The sequence below is a fragment of the Micropterus salmoides genome, unplaced genomic scaffold (genome assembly GCF_014851395.1).
Source record: "Micropterus salmoides isolate LMB-PRFRI ecotype aquatic unplaced genomic scaffold, ASM1485139v1 Ms_hic_scaffold_19, whole genome shotgun sequence".
Classification (NCBI taxonomy): Eukaryota; Metazoa; Chordata; class Actinopteri; order Centrarchiformes; family Centrarchidae; genus Micropterus; species Micropterus salmoides.
This window is the reverse complement of record NW_024041039.1, coordinates 20,172,599-20,195,100: the sequence shown is the minus strand read 5'-3', so window position 1 is coordinate 20,195,100 and position 22,502 is coordinate 20,172,599. Positions and strand designations below refer to the sequence as shown.

General features: G+C 40.1%; 1 protein-coding gene across 1 annotated transcript; it reads left to right on the top strand.

Annotated features, from left to right (window-relative positions):
• Positions 1 to 18,483: 18,483 nt before the first annotated feature.
• On the top strand, positions 18,484 to 22,493 carry chrm5a (cholinergic receptor, muscarinic 5a). Its single transcript, XM_038729710.1, has one exon. The coding sequence runs from the start codon at positions 19,736 to 19,738 to the stop codon at positions 21,359 to 21,361; it is 1,626 nt and encodes a 541-aa protein (XP_038585638.1). The 5' UTR covers positions 18,484 to 19,735; the 3' UTR covers positions 21,362 to 22,493.
• The last annotated feature ends 9 nt before the right edge of the window (positions 22,494 to 22,502 follow it).

Below are 22,502 nucleotides of genomic sequence, written 5' to 3'. Positions count from 1 at the left end.
AGCTGTGTGGCTGATCTTCACTGTTTGACATTTAGTTGATGAAATCCTCTTTTGAGCATTAATTTCATTTCATTTATTTATTTTTAAGGGACGACTTACAGTAAAACATATATGTTTCCATTTGATCCATTGTTTGCTTGTTTTAGTTAAATCACGATCAAGGAGTCTTTTAGATTACTTTTTTGTAAGCTAACATGCTAAATAGGAAACAATAATACTACCACAGTGCTCAACTGGGTGTGCAACATCAAGTGTAGCTGAAGTTAGTTTTGCATCACTTGGTTTACATTTCAGTCTGGTTTTGACTAATATGAGTCTACTGATTATGGGGCATCATTCATCTGTGTGGCATGTGTCTGCAAAACAGATGTGCAGAGTTTAGAGCTTTGTTGAGCCCAATCATATTGAATGTGGAGATCATTTCAATGTGTTGGGGATGGGGGGGTCGAGGGGGGCCGTGGTTATATGCCTCCGTCAACCAGTCAAGTTGCAGTGCACATCCATGTCTGTCCAGACTCACATAATATATGTACTGAATACTTGGAAAGAATTGACTAAAATGTATAAAGCATATTTTTTGGCTAAATGGAAGTAATCACTATTGATCTAGCACAAAATATCAACTTAAAGCATGTTTAAAGTCAGTACGCTGAGTGGCAATGTATAGCAACAACACGGTGTTGAGAAATGGACTTCTCCAAATGATCTACATGCATTTGCTAAGAGTGAAAAATATTTTACTGTGATATGGCCTTTCATTTGAATCATCTGACAGTCCATTTGAAACAATTTGAACTTCCTGAATGCTTTGCTCTCAACAAAAAGCAATCCTGGCACAAATCCACTGCAGAGATTTGAAATGAAACGTTTTACAAAGATGCATTTCCTGAGCGGGGTATTCCATTTGAAATGGCTTCAAACGTCTGATGCACTTGGCCGCCCAAGTTGGCTGGACGTTCTTGTTGTTATGGGATGTTTGCTATGAGGTACAACATTAATGGGATAGAAATGTGCCAGCAGAACAAACGCTGAAGAAGATTGTTTATCTCTTGCTACCACAAGGCTGCATACAGACACTGTTCATTACCATTGATTACAAATCACACATGATGAATAAAGAATCACAATAGCAGTATCAGCTGACTCTTTGATTATCAATCACATTTAAACACTTCCCAATCACATTAAATCAAAGTAATGAGCTAGTTCTTTGCAATCCTAAGTTCTGTTCTGTATGGCCCTTTTGGGGGGTTGACATTGCCGAGTATTTTTTGCTCACCGTGTTTAAGAGAAAAGGCAATTTAACCAAATAAATGTGTCCAACCATTTGTTTGTTTGCTGTAAATGATTTATGTACTATCCACTTTCCCCACCTCTAGTCACACGCATTCATTTTATCATCAATAATTTTAGCCTTTATCATTTTCTTATGAAGTGTGAAACTTTAAAAACACTTAAGTTTTAAACAAGGCACTTTTAACTCCATCCCAAAATAATACGTCTTTTATCTATCAATAGTTATTTCAAAGTGATATATTGTAAATGTAAACTGTAAATGTAATCAATTAAACATGTGTCCCTTGTTAGTTAACAGAATTTGCTTTCTCACTGAGAGTTAGATGAGAATTGATGCCAATCATATCTGTATGCTAATTATGACAACACATTGAGCAGAATGTTAGCTTAGCAGAGCACATGCACTGGAAACAGCTAGTTCCCACAACTTTTAGCCTAAGTGTAAATCTAAAAACTATTTACTTTTTTTGTGCAGAATCAACAAACAACATGAAACGTGTTAATTAGTGAACTATAGTGCTATAATAGGTGATATGGAATTGAGTGGAATTGATCTTCTCATTGAATTCTTGGCAAGAAAGCGAATAAGCGTATTTCCCAAAATGTTAAGCTATTACTTCAAACAGTCCAGTCATTTTCCTGACTTAGAGGATGTCACTCAATCAAATTTTAAGAAATGCTTCAATTATCCAAGTTAAATTAAATCAAGGGCAACTGGACTTGTCTGAAGATACTTGAGGGCATTTGGCCTCTCATCCAAGAGACTTCTTGGAGAGAGGCGAAACGTGACTTGACTTAACCTCACTATGACCTGGATGACTGAGGATCTTCACAGACAAACACTCAGATTCAGTGGACTAAAGGCATAGTGATCATACAGATCTTCAATCACACAAAACCTGTTTTGCAGTTCAAAAATAATTGTTGAAATTTCATACGACTGCACCATGATTGAGTCTGTATTATTGTACATTATGTGAATAAACTAATGGGTTGATCACTCACTTGTTGGACTCTTCAGTAATTTTTTTTCTAGTCTGCATGTGTGGCACTGAGTGGTGTGCAGCACTGTGTCAGCTTATGTAAAGAGGACAGCCCCAATGCTAGTGCGAGTAGGCGTTGGGTGGATTCAAATGTGGGGGACAACAGCGATGATCGTGAAAACTAAATATATAGAACGAAAAATACCTCATTCAAATTAGAGAACAGTTTAGGAGCATTTAGAACTGTGATCAAATGTGGGTAGATTCTCTGATAAAGGGATGCTACTTTAAAACTGTTTTAAATGTTGGTAGACAACACTTAAAGCCATTTTATAACTCCTAGTGAAGTAATTACATTCCTAACTCGACTTTTAAACTTACTCGCACATTCTCAGTCCGGTGTCAGTGAGACATCTGTTTGTCATGCACTTCCTGCCTGCCCTTCATCTGACTCATCATTGCAAATGCAGCTGGCGCAGCAGTCCGTCACCGCTGGGGATCGGGTACAAGATCGGTCCTTCAAGCAGAGCTCTTTTATGTCAGAGCTGCAGTGTTAATACTTGCAGGTTAATGGAGCAACACCACTCTTCTGTGAAGCCAAATTATCTCCCTTTGTTTCTCTTTGACTCTCACACAAACATAACACCAGGCTACACAAAACCATCACAGGTCTACCTCACAGCTCATGTACCAGTGGGTTACGGATTTTTCTTGTGAATGTAGAGGCATCAGAGCAATTTTAAGTCTCTTCATACTGAACTAGGCCTATGGGTCAGCAGGCGTTCTCATTGTAGGAGGCAGAAAACTCTGTGTCATGTGTTCAAACCCACATTCTAAACTGGGTCAGGCTGTTTTTGGTAGCAGGATCTTAAAGTGTCTTTGGGCCACATACACAGTTTTGAGGGTGAATGTTTAAATTAAAATGTTTTATCTCTGAGAAAGCAGAGAGTTTTGTGTGAAAAGTTCTCTCTGTTCAACTGATGTTGAACAGAAGTCTTTGATTTAGTAAAATGTAGACATGCTTTGATGTGACATGTGTCTTCAGCGAGCATGTGCTCTGTCTTTGAAGCAATAATTTATATAATTTTTACTGAAAACATTGCCGGACCATTTTGTTTGTTCTGAGTGCGTTTTGTTTTTGAAGTAGACATATAAGGTTTTGATTATACTTTAGTTTTTGAATCTGGGCTAGAAGATATACTGTCGATGCAATTGTAAGCAGAGACACTGTTGAATTATATGATCAACAAGACATTGGGTTGGAAATAGCAGTTCACACAGAAAAAAACACCTACCCTACCGAAGGTGTTTCTCTGATAGAGTCAAAAAAACAAAGATAACATTGCAGTAAATGTCAGAGCACACTGTCTTCTTCTTCACGGTGTGGTTTACATCATCCGTTTCTTTCTGATCATCATGAAAAGTGAAGATCATGAGAACTGAAAAGCACTAGGACACTGGTTTAAGCTTTGGAGTTGCTGGTATGTAGACTTGTTTACCTTTGGAGAGAGCCAGCCTAGCTGTTTCCCCCTGCTTCCAGTTTCTATGCTAAGCTAACCGGCTCCTGGGCGTGTTGTAGCTTCATATTTAATGGACAGGATTGAGAGTGGTATCAATCTGCTCATCAAAAACACACAAAGACACACACACACACGCACAAATTAATTATGAAGAGATGGAGTGATATTGAGTACTTTAACTATAAAAAGGAAACTGCCGTGTAACAGTAACCGAGTCACAGAAATCACTAAACAAACAACAAATAAAAAAGCAGATAAAAGATACTGGAAGAAATAAAATATGACACTTTTTTAACTAAAACAGAACCAAAGATTAAAAAAACAACATAAAACCATACTCTATATACAGTATACTGTATATACAATACCAATAATGCCTGGTAATATGCTGTACATGGTTTGCACAGTTGTAGATTATTTCTTGGAACTGCATCAATGAATGTTTGAGCGTTAAGAATAATATACTATATAATATACAATGATTCTGCTGTATAAATACACATGCAATTCACAGGTACAGTATGTAATGTGCAGCAATGTATTTATAGTCAGGTCAAATAGTTTCTCAGTAGACATATAGATATCTAATAATGCAGGAATGTGAGGAATTACAGTACTACAGAGATCAATACAAATTAAGATATTATGATTATACTAACAATAAACAAAATTCCACAGATGGTTGTGGTCTTTAAAGTGCAAGCGTGCAAGACATGTATCAATGAAATTATTATGACTATCTATATTCTGTACCTCCAAATAGTGTAAATGATACATCTCTTTATTCACCACTGACCAAGCAGAAGACAGGATTGCAAGACTTTGCCCCCTTGGAGAAAACCATCATCTCTCATAAACAGCATTAGCAGAAACTGTGGCTGGTGGCTTATAGATTTTCCACACTGAGAAATAGTGGATTTATCCACCATAGCATGTTTGAATGAAACATACTATACCTCAGGATACTGCATGAGCAATGCCACCCTATTAGGGTTAACATTGCATGTGAATAAAGCAGATTAGAACAATGTCCTGGGGATGGACAAAAGAGCTCATCTCATCAGGGATGAAAACAAGCTTTGTAGAGTTACTGTGATGAACCGTGAATGCAAATTTTCTCAGACTCTTGTTTTTGAGTATTAGCTCACAAATGAAGAACATCTCAATAGTACTAGACTTCTCCTTGTCCACAGAGGGTGATTATTAACATTATGATCTATTTCACTGCTGTTTGGGAGGTTGGATGTCCCACACCTTCTATCTTCCTCAGAGAGAGGCAGAAGGAAGCATTCAGCGGGTGGTCCTGAATTACAGTAATTAAAAAGACACAGACAGCCCTGCAAAGCCAGCCCAATGTGAGAGCATGGCAGTGTCCAGACAGACAAGCAAAGTCACAGAGAGATCAGATATTGAACACCCTTTGTCAATTATTTTTAGTCTCTTTTAATGCTGACTTTTTCTCTGTGGGGTCAGGCTGGGTCAAGCTTTGTTGAGCGTTTAAATGTTTTTTTCTCTCTTCACACAGTGGAAATTTGGCTGCTGCTGATAAGATTCTCTGCTGCATTGGTCGAGCTCATTTGAAGCCTTGACACCCTCGGCCAATGATTCAGATGGATGGTGACTGAACAACATGATAGGGAGGAGTCTGGACATCTTATACACCAGGGGTATTCAGCTGTATTGTTCAGGGGGCCACATTTTCAGAAAGCTTGGGACCAAGCATTTCCCTGAGCTGTTATTCTCGTTATGTATGTACACTTGACACGATGTGCCACCACATTTATTGTGCTACATTGCAAAAAAAGCCGGATAAACTAAAAAAGGAAAATAAATTGGCTATCTTTAAGTAATTACGTCATGTGCTTAACTTCTTTTTCTTTGCAACACAAGCTGTGATTTAGCCCCTCTCTTTAACGCTCATAAATCAGAAAGCACAAATAGGCCTGGCCTACACGCCTATAGGCTACAAATGACAGAGACTGCAACTCTTTGACCGGGCCTTCTCTGGAAGAGAAGGCTGGTCCATATGAAATGATGCACATGCTCATTTGTCAAGGAGGCATGAACATTCGTTTTTATGGTGAGTGATTCGCTGGATTTGCATGCCACAGCAGCAGTATGCAAACGAGGGCTTTTGTCATCAATAATGCATGTTTGTGATTGGCTGACAGCACAGGAAGGGTGCCAAAAATGTCTGCTATTCGTTATTTTTTATTTGTATAACTGAGCCACAGCTGTAGATGGCCTGCGGACCGCCAGTTGAATAGGCATGTGGTACACAATGTCCTCAACAAGATCTGCGTCAGTATGTACAAATGTGCACAGACATACAGTATCACACACCTGCATAAACAAGGACAGTGGTGACGCAGTTATGTCTTTACCGTGAAATGGGAGAAAAACTTTAATCTAGCTCTGCTTACTTGTTATTTTCTGTTTCCAAATTTTTGCCATTGTGAAGGTGTGTATTCACCTGTGCTGTATAAAAGTGAATTTTCCTTATTCCCCCTATTCTCACAATATATTGTATATATTCTCTATATTCTATTTGTTAATTCTTTAATTTCTTCTGTCTTTATTCTGTGTTTGACAGCAAAGGCTATTTCAATCATTTAGACTATGGCATCTAACCTTAATTTCATGGCTACCACAACCAAATATTGTAATATTCCTGACAGCATTTATGTTAAAAGAATAGTTTCACATTTTGAGAAATACTTGCTTTCTTGCCAAGAGTTTGATCAGAAGATTCATACTACTCTCTGTAGGATAAATATGCAGATGGAGCCAGCAGCTTGTTAGCTTATCTATTAGCAGAAAGACTGGGACAAATGGAAATAGCTAACCTGGCACTGTCCAAAGGTAGAAAAAAATAACCCTGCGTACCAGCACCTCTAAATCTCACTAATTAATCAATTGCCTGGCAACAGCTCAAGGTCACTATGCCTGGTTAAGAAATAGCCCCCACACAGCCCACCGTGAAACCACAAATTGTCATTTTTTGGTCTCAGGTGCTGGTATGCAAATTTGTTACCTTCAAACAGAGTCGGTTTAGCTGTTCCCCAAGTCTTTATGCTAGCTAACTAGCATCTTGTGTTAGTTGTATTTTGAACAGAAATGAGAGTAGTATTGATCTTCTCATCTGATTCATGGCAAGAATGCATGAAACATTATTTTTAAAATATTCAAAGCGTCCGTGGAGACACCACTTTCTTAACATTTCAGTTTCAGTATACACGGCCACCGACTATTTAAGACTGCTTGATTTTACAGCCTGTATACCCTGTAACTACAGTGTAATTACTGTGAAATAGAGGTGAACAAGGGACTCCTTTAGTTTGCAGTGTGCATACCCCAAACATACTCTGAAACTTACACAGGGAGCTTTCAGCCTTATTTCCAATGCTTTGTCCTGATGGTAGTGCATTCTCACTTTAAACATCCATAATCTAAGATGGCATACATAAAAGACCGTAAACCTAAAACCTACCCTTAAATTTGTTTTGGGTAAAAGTATGTGTATTTGGCTCCTTAACTGTAATGATGTGATGATCTGACAGGACACGTATTACACTGCCATGGGCTGTGATCTAAAGAGAGGTAGTTATTATTCCTTCTTCCCAGAGCACGCTCATACACACACAGGTATACTCACAGGTGCACAGGTTAGCCCGGTTCTCGTCCAGACAAGGTCATTGTTGTTGACGCATGAGTGTCTGAGGAGTTGGTGTTGGATGTCCTTAAAGGAGCGCAAACCACAGGTTATCATCACAGCTTGAGAGCTGCCTACCACCTAATCACCGCTGTCAAGGCAACATTAAAGTTGCATTGTTGAGCGGGAGAGCTCATGTGCCACCCAGCCCGAATTCATTGTTACACCGCACAAGAGTACAAAGTAGCTTTCAGTAAGCCCTATTCATGAGCCTGAATGTCGCTTTTATTCAGTAGCTCGGATCAAACTTTCTTAAAAATCACACAATCTTTAATGTTTGTTGTTTGTGCGACTAATTGCTTTGAAACAGGAAAACCCTGCATATCTTATTGCTTAAGAGTTCCAAACAAACCAGTCTTTTCTACACAGGAATAAAAGCGAGCTCCACAGTATGCTGACTTGTGAATTCACAGAAACAGTAAAATGTATTGGCAAATCATTATGTCAAACAAGAGTTGTTGCTTGGGGCCGGAGGGAGAAAGGGGGAAAAAAAGAATAGGCAGGCACGACAGCAGATAAACATCTGTTGCACATCAAAGCCTTGAAGAGAGATGGACATCAGAAAATTCGATTCATTCAGCCGGTGTGGAGAGACACGTATGCCAGGGATCAACTAGATTAAAGGGCTCTCCAAAGTGAGCCATTGATCAAGTCAGACAGATTATTCTGATGGATATTTATTGATAATAGTGTTGGAGGCTAATCTCTAATCTGGCTAATAACAAATCAACAACAAAGAGTGAGAGCAGTGGTCATCTAAAATAAATTTATTTAGTAGGAACAGTCTCCAAGCACTAATACTTTCAGATTGAGCATGGATGGAGATGAAAAAAGAAAAAAAAAAGCCAGCATATGGGTGCACAATTGGGTCAGGAGATAAGCAAGACCCTGTGGACTGTGGACAGATGCAATCCATCTCTGGCTGTGTTGACGTCCTCCCCCATCTTGTCTCTCTCACAGGCATGCAGTGATCAGACAGTGACCTGTGGAAAAAACAGCCATGCCTTTAGGATGCAGATGAGCAGAGAGGATGATGCCTGAAAATGATAGCGGGTTTCAGTGCTTTCCTGACATCTGCTGTCATTAGAGTCCTTCTGAATATTGTTTTCCTGACATTAAGAGGCAGGGATGATCAAAATCAAAACGATATCTGAAAAAAAGCATGGTTCAGTGAGATGTATTGGAAAACCATTATTTTCGGCTTTAGTGTTAAAGGTCATATGCTTCTTTCAGTTACCGATCTATTATTAGTTTTCCACTGCACATTTAATTAGAAATAATGCATAAGCTTGACATTATTTCTAATAAGCTTTTGGGATTTAATCAATAAGACACATCCTGCAAATATAATCAATATGAACAAGCTTGAAAGGCAATGGCGCCACCTGCACTTTTGTGTTTGTGTTAATGTGTCGATGATCTCATAAAAAATATGAGAATGCTTGAAACTTTGTGTAGGTCAGCGATTCAACGGTAATGATGAACCAGGTATCTGTCCTTTGGGCAGCTGCCTGGAAATGACATTAGATTATGGCATTAAGCGAGGCGGGAGGTGGAGGGGCAGGGGGATGGCGATATACGATGCTCTGTGGAAAAGACGTAACAGGATTTTCATGAAACGCATCAATCATTTCAGTGGCATATCATTCACTGAAATCATTTTGGCTTTAGGGCTGCATTATGACAAATGTCAATATGAAGTATAGGAGGGGGTTTCATCTGTTGTCCACTAACCAGCTTCTTCTGCTACACAGGGCAAGGTGAGTGCGGTTCTTTTTATTGTGTGTGTCAACACATTGGACCATCTTATTATCATTGCAACTTGCCAGATTGTTAAGGTCTATTTTGATTGTTATTTCTCTTTTATTATCATTCTCTATGTAATGTCTAACTTGTGTCTTTTATGGTGAAGCACTTTGTGACATCTGATCAAGAAAGGTGCTATAGAAACAGATTTTACTGACTTTTTTACTTATTCCAGGAAGTTTGCAAGCAAACACATTTTAGTTAAAAAATTAGACCCTTCAAAGTGTTTACATGCAACCCATTGTGACTCAACTATATATATATCAAAGTGCTTCAGTTGAATAGAGTTTAGAGAGAGAGGTACAAGGTAGATTTATTTGTAATGTTACAACAGGTTGTCGAGTGAAATTTAGTTTGTAACTCCCTTCTGCTCTGTAGCAGACAATATAAATATAAAAGCAATTACAAAAATGGTAAACAGATATAAACTATATTCAGTGGAGCAGTGCTGAGGATGAATTTGAGTTTAAAAGTCTGATAAAAAAAAAAGCTGCTCTGCAGTCTGGTGGTGTGGCAGCAGAAACTCCTATATCTCTTCCTAGAAGGCAGCAGGGTGAACAGGCTGTGGCTGGGTGGGTACTGTCCTTTAGTATCCTTTGGGCTCTGTGCAGGCACCTCACCTCACCGATATCACTGATGCTCAGGAGTTGGGTACCAATGATTTTCTGAAAAGTTTTAATCACCTGCTGCAGAGCCCTCCAGTCCTGGGCTGTGCACATCCAATGCCAGTTAGTGATGTTTCCAGTCAGGATGCTTTCTATTGCTCCTCTGTGAAAGCTGACAAGAACGTGGCGTGGGAATTAGGCGAAATTGGAGAAAAGTCTGAAAAATAAAGATTTGTCTTGCTAATCCTTGGCAGGGTCCGGACCCTTGGGTTTGTAGGCACTGTAAGACTAATATAACAGCCTTAAAAAGAGCTTCAAAATTTAGGCTAATTTGATAATTCTCTGCAACATCAAATTTTTCCTGTGACCTTGTGAATATGAGCTAGTGCCATAAATCCAGTGAGGGAAAATATCTACAGTATATTCTACAGTCCAAAGAAAAATATATTGGCAGCAACTGGATTTATCAGAGTATCTGTCTGGTGATTTGATGAGAGCTCATGAGACAGATGAGCGCTCATCATCCGGATTAAAACATATATGGACTTTACACCCATCCAGGGCAGTCGCCTAATGCCAAGCGAATAATTCCCTAATCAGCACAATGACATGCATGCTGTATATACACATGCGCGCACACAAATACAAAGGTCCCAGTGAAAACATCTGTCACTTCAGTAGTCTGCTTATCTGGCCCAGCCATGTCAGTGCTCTCCCATGTGAGCACAAAGGCAGCAGAGGTGTTTTATGCTCTGTAGATGACTTTACTGATAGTTATGGTAGTTTAGCTTCAATGCTGTTCAAACACTGAGAGAGCCTGGAGTGGTGATAAGAAGAGTTACTGTCTCTTATCGCCTTTCTGTAAAACACAGACAAAAACATACCATTAGAGATAATTAATAGTTTATGTGACACACACACACACACACACACACACACACACACACACACACACACACAAAAAACATGATTTGGTTTGACTGGCGTGACTAAACACCACCCTTACCACCACCTCCACCTCCACACACTCCTTCTGAGTCCTGCCTCCACACCTTACAAAACAAACCCCTTGAAGCCACACAGCCACCTCCTTTCACCCCCTCCTTCCTCCCTCTCACACAGGTTGCTGCATGCTCACTGTCCCGAAACATGATGAACCATTCAGCCCTATGGGAATTTCTCCTCCCAGCAAGCTAGCGTCAGCTTCATCTGTGTTTGTCAGCCAGAGTGGATGCAACAGCAGCAGTAGCGGCAGCAGCAGCAGAGTGGCGGTAGCAGGGACTTGGCTCGGGCGTCAGCCATCCTCTCAGTGACATTCTGCCTTAACTTGACGGAGAGGCGTCTCAGTTCATCCCGCTCATCTCAGACTGGGAGGAAAAGTTCATTCTTGTCCTCTTTCTTTGGCTCCTGAGTAAATTCCACTAATTTATGAATGACTAAAGAAGGATGCTTTGCAACTTGAGGATACTTTTCTAATCTGGACACACGGTGGCTGTGTTGTACGGCTGAGAGGAATGTTATGCTGTGCTCTGCGCCTCTTGAGGAGGGATGACCGAAGCCTTCTGGTGTCCACCCTCCTCCTGCTGTTCGTCCTCTTTCTCCTGTGCCTCTGCGCTCCCATCTGGCATGCGGAGGTCAAGTGAGCAGGATTTCTCATCCACCTCAATCCTCCCTCCAACTGTGTTGTGATCCTGTTCTTCATCGCCACACTTGACCAGAAGGCTTCTCAGGCAAAACAAAGGGATTAACTATGAACTCTGCTCCCACCAGGAGACACAGTTTGCCCTCAAACGGAAGACAGTGAAATCTGATGAAAGTTAACTGTAAGTATATTCACCCCCCACCTTTACATCAGTGACTTGTTTCACAGACTCTAGAGAATCGTAAGTGATTGAATATGCACTTTTGATTAATGCACAAAGGCATGACCTGGATTTAAGAGATAGGAAGGAAATAATGTCATGTGTGCACAAGTGCATGTCTGAGAGATCTTGCCATGCATTTTTAATGTAGCATTTTACCTTCCCTTGGAAGCAACAGAGGTTGTTCTACCAGAAAGATTTGAGAGCATCTTTTCTTCTGGAAGACTTGGTGTATAGAAATGTGCCACACATTACATTGGATATGAAGTAAATCAGTAAATATCTTGCTCTTCACATGTGGCATATCTTTGTGGCATTTCAGTTTCATACAGTCCATTCTCTGTATAGTGCGAGTCTTCATCTCAGATTCACGGCTGCTGTGACAACCTTCATCCATCTTCATATTCATGTCTATGAACACTCTTAGCCTTTCAGTTGTACGCCCAATTTTCACACAATGTCTCCCCTCCACTCCTTCTAGCGCCTTCTCGACTTTGAAAAATCCGATCACAGTAGTCAAAAAATCAAAATGGTATCCTTATTTCAACTGCATGGGTCTAAAATTTGAAATTCATGTTTTTTTTTTATGTATTTTTATTTCTGTTCCAAAAGACCAATCAATATTTTTCTTCAAAAGCGCACCGCTCTCACCTCCTTTTCCTTCCTCTGTTTGATTAAGTGGAAATGACAAAACATGGAAGGATTAAGCAGTGAAGCGTGATTATAACGAGTCCATCCAATCCCCACAGATCTTGAGAGGTGTTTCAACAATTGTAGAAAAGTGCTGGTGTTCCTTTTAAAAAAAAAAAAACCATAAAAAGCTGGTCATAGTTGCAGTAATGGTTTGGTAGGTTAGTAAAAATCATGTCTAATTTGCAGACCAGGCTGTTTTTGTGCAGCAGTTTTACTTTAAATGCCATTATTGGTGAAATTATAAATGGTGGTTTGGGAGTTGTCCGGCTTCACTACATAACCTGCTGTCATTTGTCTTTCATTTCGTATATTGTATGCCAGTGAGCAACATTTTAAGCATGTTAACAAACTGAGATAGTAGCTTGAAAGGGAGACACGCAGACAGAAACAGATATGTTTTACTGTCTGTGTGTTTTTGTGCAGTCTGTGCTCCCCATGTGTGCTTCACCCATAAACTGAAAGTGAATATTTGAACAGCAAACCACTACCTTTGTTTTTGCAGACAAATGTAATATCAGCATAGAGAAAACTCCCCGTGTTATGAGTGGGAAGCAAACATCAGACAACCTAGAGCCACAAACAGCGACAGACACAGACTCATATTAAAAAAAACCTTTCATACAATAACACAAATGAGTTTAAAGCCAGATCGTTATCTAAATGATGGGGCATTAATGAAATGTTGCTGTCACGCATAAAAAAGAATTTCTAGAGGCATTAGGCATCGTTTTATTCCCTTCAGCAGCTGCCATAACCACTGGGGTGTCCATAAGCAGATCATAATATTCATCTAATGATCATATTCATCATCTCTCATCGGAAAAAAATGTAATTCAAGTTTCTACTTGTTTTAAAATCACAGGGGAGAAAAAAATGCTTAAAGGCAGTGAATACACAAAGACCAGAGAAGTATACTCTGCATTACAGAGCATATATTCTTACTTCAAGTTGTGTACACCTGACACTGTCCATCCTAATATAGTCAGATCTTACATGTGAACAATTATAAACGTGATATTCTGATATGCAGACTGATTCAAGCATTTCTTTGGTCCTCACATATGCAGGAATCTTAACCATGGGTGAATGGGCTGACTACAGGAGGCACGAACCATTGTGCCAAAAAGCTCTGGGCTTATTTGCACATCATACATACCACATACCACGCAGACACACATGGTGTCCTTTGCATCCTCCTTCTTCTTCTTTTGGTCTCTCTCATCTTCTTTCCTTTTCTTTAACAAATGTCACACACATACACATTATTTTCTTTCACATTTCTGCTGTGCAGAGCAGCTGCACTGCAACCAAAGGGGATTGTAGAAAAAGGTTATGTATGACTGGGAGGCCTGGTGGGGGGCAGTGTATGGAGCCACTGCTCAGGAGCATAGATGGCCAGGTGCCAGAGAACCTGAAGGAAGCCACCCTCGAAATGCACACTGCACTCAGTGTGGAGGCTCAGGACGGCTTTGTGCTACCTGGTCTGTCCTCAGTTACAGATTGGGCAATGTTAATCACGGGATCAGTGACCATTAGCTATGCATACTGAGCTAACACGATATTCCAGGAGGTAGTTGGATACTCTTAGGATGTATGTGTGTAATGAGGACACATTTGGTTTTCTTGGTAAGAGTGAGAGCAAGACCTCTTTGAGCCACTATTTAGAAATGATCCATAGTAATTACATCTGTAATTTTTCTTTTTTATATTATACACTATATAGAAAAGTCATTACATATACAGACAGTATGCTTCCAGAAATTTTATGCTAGTCTCTTTGTTTTTCAACCCCCCCCTTTTTTCTGACCAGCCAGAGTGGCAAAGCTCTTCCCCACTGTGCGTCACACTTGATACCAAATTGCATCCACAAAAAGTCCAGATGCAGGGCACAACAGACCTTATTCACTATTTATAGTGATGCAGAGTCCATCTTAACCCCACACTCTGAGCTCTGAGTGTACCATTAAAGAGCTTCCTGCTTCGATTTAGAAGCTATTAGCAGGCTTGACTTGTTCTCTTGGTTGAGGTCAAGAGATAGAACAAGTCTATTCTTTGTGCGTGTTTGTGTGTGTATGTTTAACAGTACAGTCATCAGTGACTCAGGAATTTTGTCATTTCCAAATGCTGTTCCTGTTATCAATAATTCATTATATTTGTGGCATTGAACATGGGCCTACTGATGGTCCAGCCTATTCACTTTTTGTGAAAAAAGTAAAATAAAACACTCAAAATATTTTTATTCTAGATTTCAATTAGCATTAAACACACAGCAGACTGGCTAACACCTGAAATACTTCTGTGTATGTTATTTCCCTGCTACCACTAAGATATAGATTGATAGGTAGATCTTTATTGTCATTGCATGCATTCATACAATGAAATTCTGTTGGAGCAATCTCATTTTAGCAGCTCACAGTAACAATAAATAAAGTAAAATGTATTGCACAAAGGTCATTGGTCATCAGTTATTGCACTTAAGCCACGAGACAGGTTCTTACTCATAATCTAAAAATATACTTAAATATTAAATATAAACGTAAATATAAAATACTAAATATGAGAATAAAAATACAAATATATTAAGGAGAAAACAACAACACAAAGCCATGGTAGCATTTTTCTTGTTGCAATACTTTGGCACAGGAGTGCTTTGACCTTAATGCTAGCGTCGACATGCTAAAATGCTAAAAATTGACAATGCTAACATGCTGATGTTTACCATTTTAACAGTCTGAGTTTAGTGTGTTACCATGCTAAAATTTGCTAATTAGCACTAAACACAGAGTACAGCTGAAGCAAGTATTTGGTCATAAACCAAAGCATTTGCCCTAGCATTGAGCCTAAATTGTTGACCTGATAGTGGCACTAGATGACAAGTCAGTGGATCACCAAAGTTAGAACAATTCATTCTGAGGGGGACGTGAATATCTGTGTCAAATTTTGTGCCAATCCATCCGGTACTTGTTAACATATTTCAGTCAAGATAAAAGTGGTGGACCCTCTGACCAACCAGCCAGCAAGGCTAAAAATGTTATAATATATATATATATATAATAGCTGAGACACACTGACTAAGTAAAATCATTCATTCCCTATTAACGGAAGGGGAAAAAATGTGCCATTTAACCTCATTTTCAGATTCTCTGCATGTTAGGACTTTGGTTTTGTGTTCATGTTTTTTCCCCTGTTTTTAGTCTGTTATGGTTCTGGGTTTTGTGTTTCTTTAGCTCCTCATGTAGTTCACCTGTGCACTCCCTCCCTGCTCGTTTGCCTGTGTATTTAAGCCTTTAGTTCTGTTCAGTATTTCGTCCTTGTCTGATGTTGATTTTTCTGCTTTTCTCTGTGCCCTGTACATTTTTCCTTCTTTTTTGGATTAGCCTGCTTACTTTGGATTATCTTTCTTTGGATTTACCTTTTTTTGGATTCTTGCCTTGTGCTCTTTGGAAGCTGGTTTCAGCTAAGTTTTTGTTTTAATAAATCATTAAAACCTCAACCTTGCAAGTGTCTGCATTTGGGTCCACACCTCAGTTTGTCTACCGTTTGACACTGCAAAGGTAAACAATAAGAACAAAGCGACTAAGGATACGTGTGCATACCAGGAAACAGAGATTAGTGGCACCTCCTATGCTGAACAGTGTAACGATGTGGGGACTTGAGTGATGTGATATGAAATGCCAGACTATAACACTGAGGGACAATCCAAGTCCTGCAGAAGGACCCCCGCAGTGACTGGAATGTTATTTGTGTGGGCCTCAGGCTGGCACTCCTGTTAACCCGGCACTGTCAGAAGAATGCCACTGAGGTAGTGAGGATGTTATTTCTCCTTCCCATTGTAAATGCTCCGTACTTGTATAGCGCCTTTCTAGTCTTTTCGACCACTCAAAGCGCTTTTACACTACATCTGCATTCACCAGTCACACACATTCATACACTGCTCAAACGGAAACTAACATTCACACTCACTCATACACTGGCGGAATAGCCAGGGGCAATTCGGGGTTCAGTATCTTGCCCAAGGACACTTCGACACGCAACCAGGGATTGAACCTTCCGATTAACGGCCAACCCGCTCTACCGCCTGAGCCACAGCCGCCCTGTGGGTTGAAATTGCTATACGTTTTAGGAAGAACTCTCCATTGGAGACAGCAGTTAAGAGAGCTCTTCATTTCACATAAGACATGAAAGATATCACGTGAAAGAAAGGAGCACAATACAATACTCACAGGTTAGGTGGTTTGGGATTAACATGTATCAGCAAATCCAGCAGTTCAGAAATGTTCATCCAGCTTTATCTTCAGCCAACTTTATTTCATGCCCAATGTGATGAGGAAACTGCAGGATGAAATACATCATCACCCCACAGAGCCAGAGTTAGGCTACATTTAGTAACCTTAGGTTCTCTGTTTGGTATCTCAGCAATCAATGAGAAAGCGTAGCCATCTGTCTGTGATTGCACTCAGTTTTCTAAAACTTACTGTGGTGTGCTGAGACACACCATACTGTCTGCTTTTCAGTCCTTCACTGAGAGCGCTTCTACACACCAGGTCTCTGTGGAGTAGCCTGAATTGGTCAGCTGGGATCTGATTTACTCTCTTTGAGAGCCTATGCATCCTAATGAATGTGTTGACCGCTTGCCCTGCTTCTCTGTGGGCATGTTTTGAGGGGTTAGACTGACTGTCCTCTCAGTCAGTCCACACCCAAGTGCCAGTTCTGCCTGGCCTGAAGATTCAATTGCTTCAACCCACATGTTTGTTTTTTTTTCCTCTGTGGTGGTTTTCTGCCCCAGAGTTCAATTTTCCCCACACTGAGAGCTTCACACATCTGTGACTCTCTAGTGATGCCTTTATGCCAATGCTGTTTTACTGGTCATTTTCAATAGTAAGAAATGATTCTGGAGAATGTGAATATTTAGAGCTTGGAAGGTTATACACCAGATGCAGATGCTGGACTGTAACATGAACAGGACAAGCGGCACAGCTGAAAATACCAATGGCCCAGTTGGCTGAGGTATTTCCTGAGAGCGCAGCATTCTCTTCAAAAAGCTGTAAGGAGGGAATAAGAATTTATTATCTCAACTAACAGCGTGCAGCGGTAGGACAGAGACTAACCTCACGCTCAAACACTGAATAGTCTGAATGGGTACAAATCTGTGTCTTTTCCAGAGAGTTTAATCGTCCATCTGCATATACAAATGAACTCAAAGCCAGGGGATTTAATGCTGCTTCAACACATTTGATAAAAACCTTTAGGGCAAGAGCAAGACCACATGGCACTGTCATGTATTTGTAGGACATGAAAGGCAAGGCATCAAGCTGTAGAAATTTCCAGTGGGCTTGTCCCTCAGCCACTATTGATAGGGGCATCCAGCAGCCAGGGATAAAATGTGCATGCACACCACTGCTCTAACCTGAGAGTGAAGGGCCCATATGTGAAGGATTGTGTGGAGGATGTATGCTGCACTCTACTGGTGGAAGGCATGTAAGTACTGCACCACCTTGATAGTATTTGACACTTAAAACTGCACAATTGCTGTGAGCACGGATGTGTCTTCATTATCCATAATGACAGTGCTTAAACGTTGTGTGTTGACCAGTAATGGCAAACTCAGAATCAGGCTGAGCTACTGCTAAAACAGAGATATGATTTTTCCGTCATACTTTCACCACTTCTCTCACATTACCAGTGTAAACCAAGCTTCAAGTCCAAATCTTCTTGAGAAAACACTAGAAAATACAACTTGATGTACTGCTGTTGTATACATGTGCATCTGTGGTTGGGTTTTGATGACAGACAGCAACCTTAAAGTTAGATTTTCAAGCAATGGTTTTAAGAGGGAAATGACCACCCATGCACATCTGCTAATAGACTAAATTGCTGCAGAAAGGGAGTATATTGCATGACTAGGGGATTGCAGAGGCTCTCCACACAGAAAATGTTTGCTTAATTGGTTATTTTAGGAACATCACTCTTAAAAATGAAGTATAAATTGGAAGTGAATGCACGGCTGACAAATTAGCTGTCAGTGAGTTTGAAATGTAGGCAGATTTGTATGTTTCATCAACCTCAAAGTTGGGTACTTCTGTCATTTTATACACTTTCAACATATTTCATGGCTGAATGTACAGTGTTGGCTCCCTTAAAGTGCACCAAAGATGATTTCTTCTAACAATAGTTCTGCAACAATTTGAATGAAACACATTTAGTCACATTTGGCTTAATAAGGATAAAGAAATGTCTTGTTATATTTATATTTGATTAGCCTTTGTGATTGCCACTGTACAATATGTCTGTGATCAGGAGATGCAAATGTTCACATAGGTTGACTTGGCAATGCTTGGCCATGCAGATTGTATTTTAATAACTGGTTGGGTGCAACTGTTCACATTGATATAGTAATGACCTGTCTTTGATACTCACTGTTGATTAACTTATCCTCCAGGCAATACGTTTTCCTTCTACAGTCCAATAACATGCAGCTCAGGTGAAGTGGAAGGTGCCCATAGCTGTGAATGAGCTGTTCTTTCTTTGTGTTAATCTTGCAAAAACTGGTAACCTCTTCGGGGTATTACCAATTTTTTTTCCATCTCCCAATGATTCTGTGCAACGTTTCCACAGCAATTAACTAATTATAGCAGATACATTTCAAATAATGCTACATCTACACACTTACTATTTGATGCATACATGTTATCCAGGGACATCACAAGGTGCATCACATTGTACACAAAAAGAAGAACCCCAAAAGCTATAAAGCTAGTAAGCACTAAGGACATGCACATCTTAGTGAACTATGAACAGACTTTATGCACTATTAATATAACAGCACAGATTTAGAGCAAGGAATAGCATTATGTAATGACCTGGATTTTTTTAAATGTGTCACAGATGTTTGCAGAGATTGCCTAAAACACTCCATATGGGTACACCCACAAGCTTGATCAGATGTGTATGACTGTGTAAAGACAATAGCTTAATGACATTTATTCAGAAGATGCAATGACAAATCACAGAGAAAACCAACTTTATATATAATTCACTGTATCATCCATTATATATTACACTATATTATATATTACGTTTATATTCTCCTTCTTAGTGTCAAGCCAAGTGTGAATATTTTATGAAAATGAAAATTTGATGCTCAACATGCTGAGTTTCTGCCATCTAGTGGCTATGAAAGGAACCTTTTTGGAAGGATCAACACTAACTTTTTCTTTCTTCTCTTTTCAGGAGATCCTCCTGAAAATGACAAATCCAAATGCCCTTGTCATTCTTGGATGCTATCAAACACAATAGGACCATGGAAGGAGAGAACATACTGAACTCCACTGTAAATGCCAGTACAATGGATAGCCACCTAGTTCCTCACAGTCTCTGGGAAGTGATCACTATTGCGACTGTGTCAGCTATAGTCAGTCTCATCACCATTGTGGGGAATGTCCTGGTGATGCTCTCCTTTAAAGTCAACAGCCAGCTAAAGACAGTGAATAATTACTACCTGCTGAGTCTGGCAGCTGCTGACCTCATCATAGGCGTTTTCTCCATGAATCTGTATACCTCTTACATACTGATGGGCTATTGGGCCTTAGGGAACCTCGCCTGCGATCTGTGGTTGGCGGTGGACTATGTAGCCAGTAACGCCTCAGTCATGAACCTGTTGGTGATCAGTTTTGATAGATATTTTTCCATCACCAGACCTCTGACCTATAGGGCCAAACGGACTCCCAAACGAGCCGGGATCATGATAGGTTTGGCCTGGCTGGTTTCACTTATCCTTTGGGCCCCCCCTATTCTATGCTGGCAGTACTTTGTAGGAAAAAGGACTGTCCCTGAGAGGCAATGCCAGATCCAGTTTTTCTCTGAGCCTGTGATAACCTTTGGGACAGCAATTGCTGCCTTTTATATCCCTGTATCTGTCATGACAATCCTATACTGTCGAATCTACAAGGAGACAGAGAAGAGAACCAAAGATCTGGCGGAGTTGCAGGGGATTAACTATCCCACAGAACCAGGGGTCACCCAGCCTCAGAAGACCATTATCAGATCCTGTTTTAGCTGTAAATTAAGATCGGCTTCAAATGACAGGAATCAAGCCTCTTGGTCTTCCTCCAGCAGAAGCAATGCTGCCAAATCAGCAGCCACCACCAATGACGAGTGGTCCAAAGCTAGTCAGCTGACCACCTTCAACAGTTATGCCTCCTCCGAGGATGAAGACAGGCCTGTGTCTCCAGGTGGATTCCAGGTGCCCTCCTTCAGGAACCAGGCTTGTGAGACCATCAAGACTGGGGTGGGCAGCGAGAACGAGCAGCTCAGCAGCTATGAAGAGGATAGCTTCTTCCAGACACCACCCAAAAGTAACTCTCAGAGGAGTAGCAAGTGTGTGTCTTACAAGTTCAAGCCTGTGGCCAAAGACACTCACGTGGAACACCACAGCAAAAACGGAGACACCAAAATGGCTTCGTCAACGTTCTCCTCGGCTGAGTCCATGAGCGTTCCATCCACCTCGTCGGCATCTAAGCCCATAGACGCCACGCTGAAGAACCAGATCACGAAGAGGAAGCGGATGGTGCTGATCAAGGAGAGGAAGGCAGCTCAGACTCTCAGTGCTATCTTGCTGGCCTTCATCCTAACATGGACGCCTTATAACATCATGGTGCTTATTTCCACCTTCTGCTCAGACTGCATTCCCCTCTCGCTCTGGCATCTGGGCTACTGGCTGTGCTACGTCAACAGCACCGTCAACCCCATGTGCTACGCGCTTTGTAACAAGACTTTCCAGAAGACCTTCCGTATGCTCTTACTTTGCCAGTGGAAGAAGAAAAGGATTGAGGAGAAACTATACTGGTATGGGCAAAATCCAGTGGTCAGCTCTAAACTGACATGAACTATTATTTTTCTAAGTTGATGGCTGTAAATAAAATATATTAACAATCTTGGCTTTATGAACTTGAGTTCTACATATTAGGTGATTTCAAAGTAAACATACTATATCAAGGAGCAAGTGTTACTCATTAATCAGTAGGCGTGCTATAGTGTATGTTAATTACTGCTCAAACTTTGGGAATGGAAGAACATTGTAAAATCATCCCAATATAATCAGTAACACTGTAAATAGATTCTAAAATGTTAAGAAAACACCAGTATTTCCTCCCAAAATGTACACTCTTGCTGTATTTATATTCAAGATGCACAGAGTGATATCTGGAGACCAATCTAATAATGTACACTGGTTTAAAAGTATTAACAACTGCCAAAATCCTCCCCCAAGTTGATGCTCTTACACCCAAAGTATCATAACACATGCAGATATGTTTTATTCTGTATGATTTGTGTTTGTATTGAGGGTGCACATTTTGGAATGGCTATTTTATTTTTAAAGGGCTAATATGTGTTGTCCTGATCTGCTTGCTAAGTCGAGATTGTAACTTGATGATAATCAAAGCCTTTTCACATGTGCCAATATCATTTGTCTGACCTCACTGTTTTCACATTACATGTTTGGCATTTTCTGTCCTGCAAAATCTCGACGTAAAACAAAGAGTAAAGTTTGCATTAATTAAATTACAAAAACGAATACCCTACTGGTTCATACTACAACCCATACAAACTAAGAATTCATTTTAGTCATTTACTCAAACTACATGACAAACTTGCTAAGCATTGTCAGTGTTTACAATGGGTAAAGTGTGGAGGATTTAAGAGCACAAATTGTTTATTATTATCTGTTTATTACTCTTCATCCTCAGGATATTTTCTTTTTCTTTGAGCATTGAAATACAGTATTTGTTTTCTTTGAACTACTGTAGCTAAATCAATATCTCATCATATCGTCATTTTATTTCTGGTAAACCTGTAATGTACTGTGGCAAAGAAGCTGTATGTGAAATGTTCTGTAAGCATTGGATGGGAGATGACATGCAAATTATGTTTTACATGTGTCATAAGCTATAATGTCATGAAAAACTTTTTTGTAACTGTGATAAACCATAAATCTGCACTTGCAATTTGGGGAATGAAATGCTTTG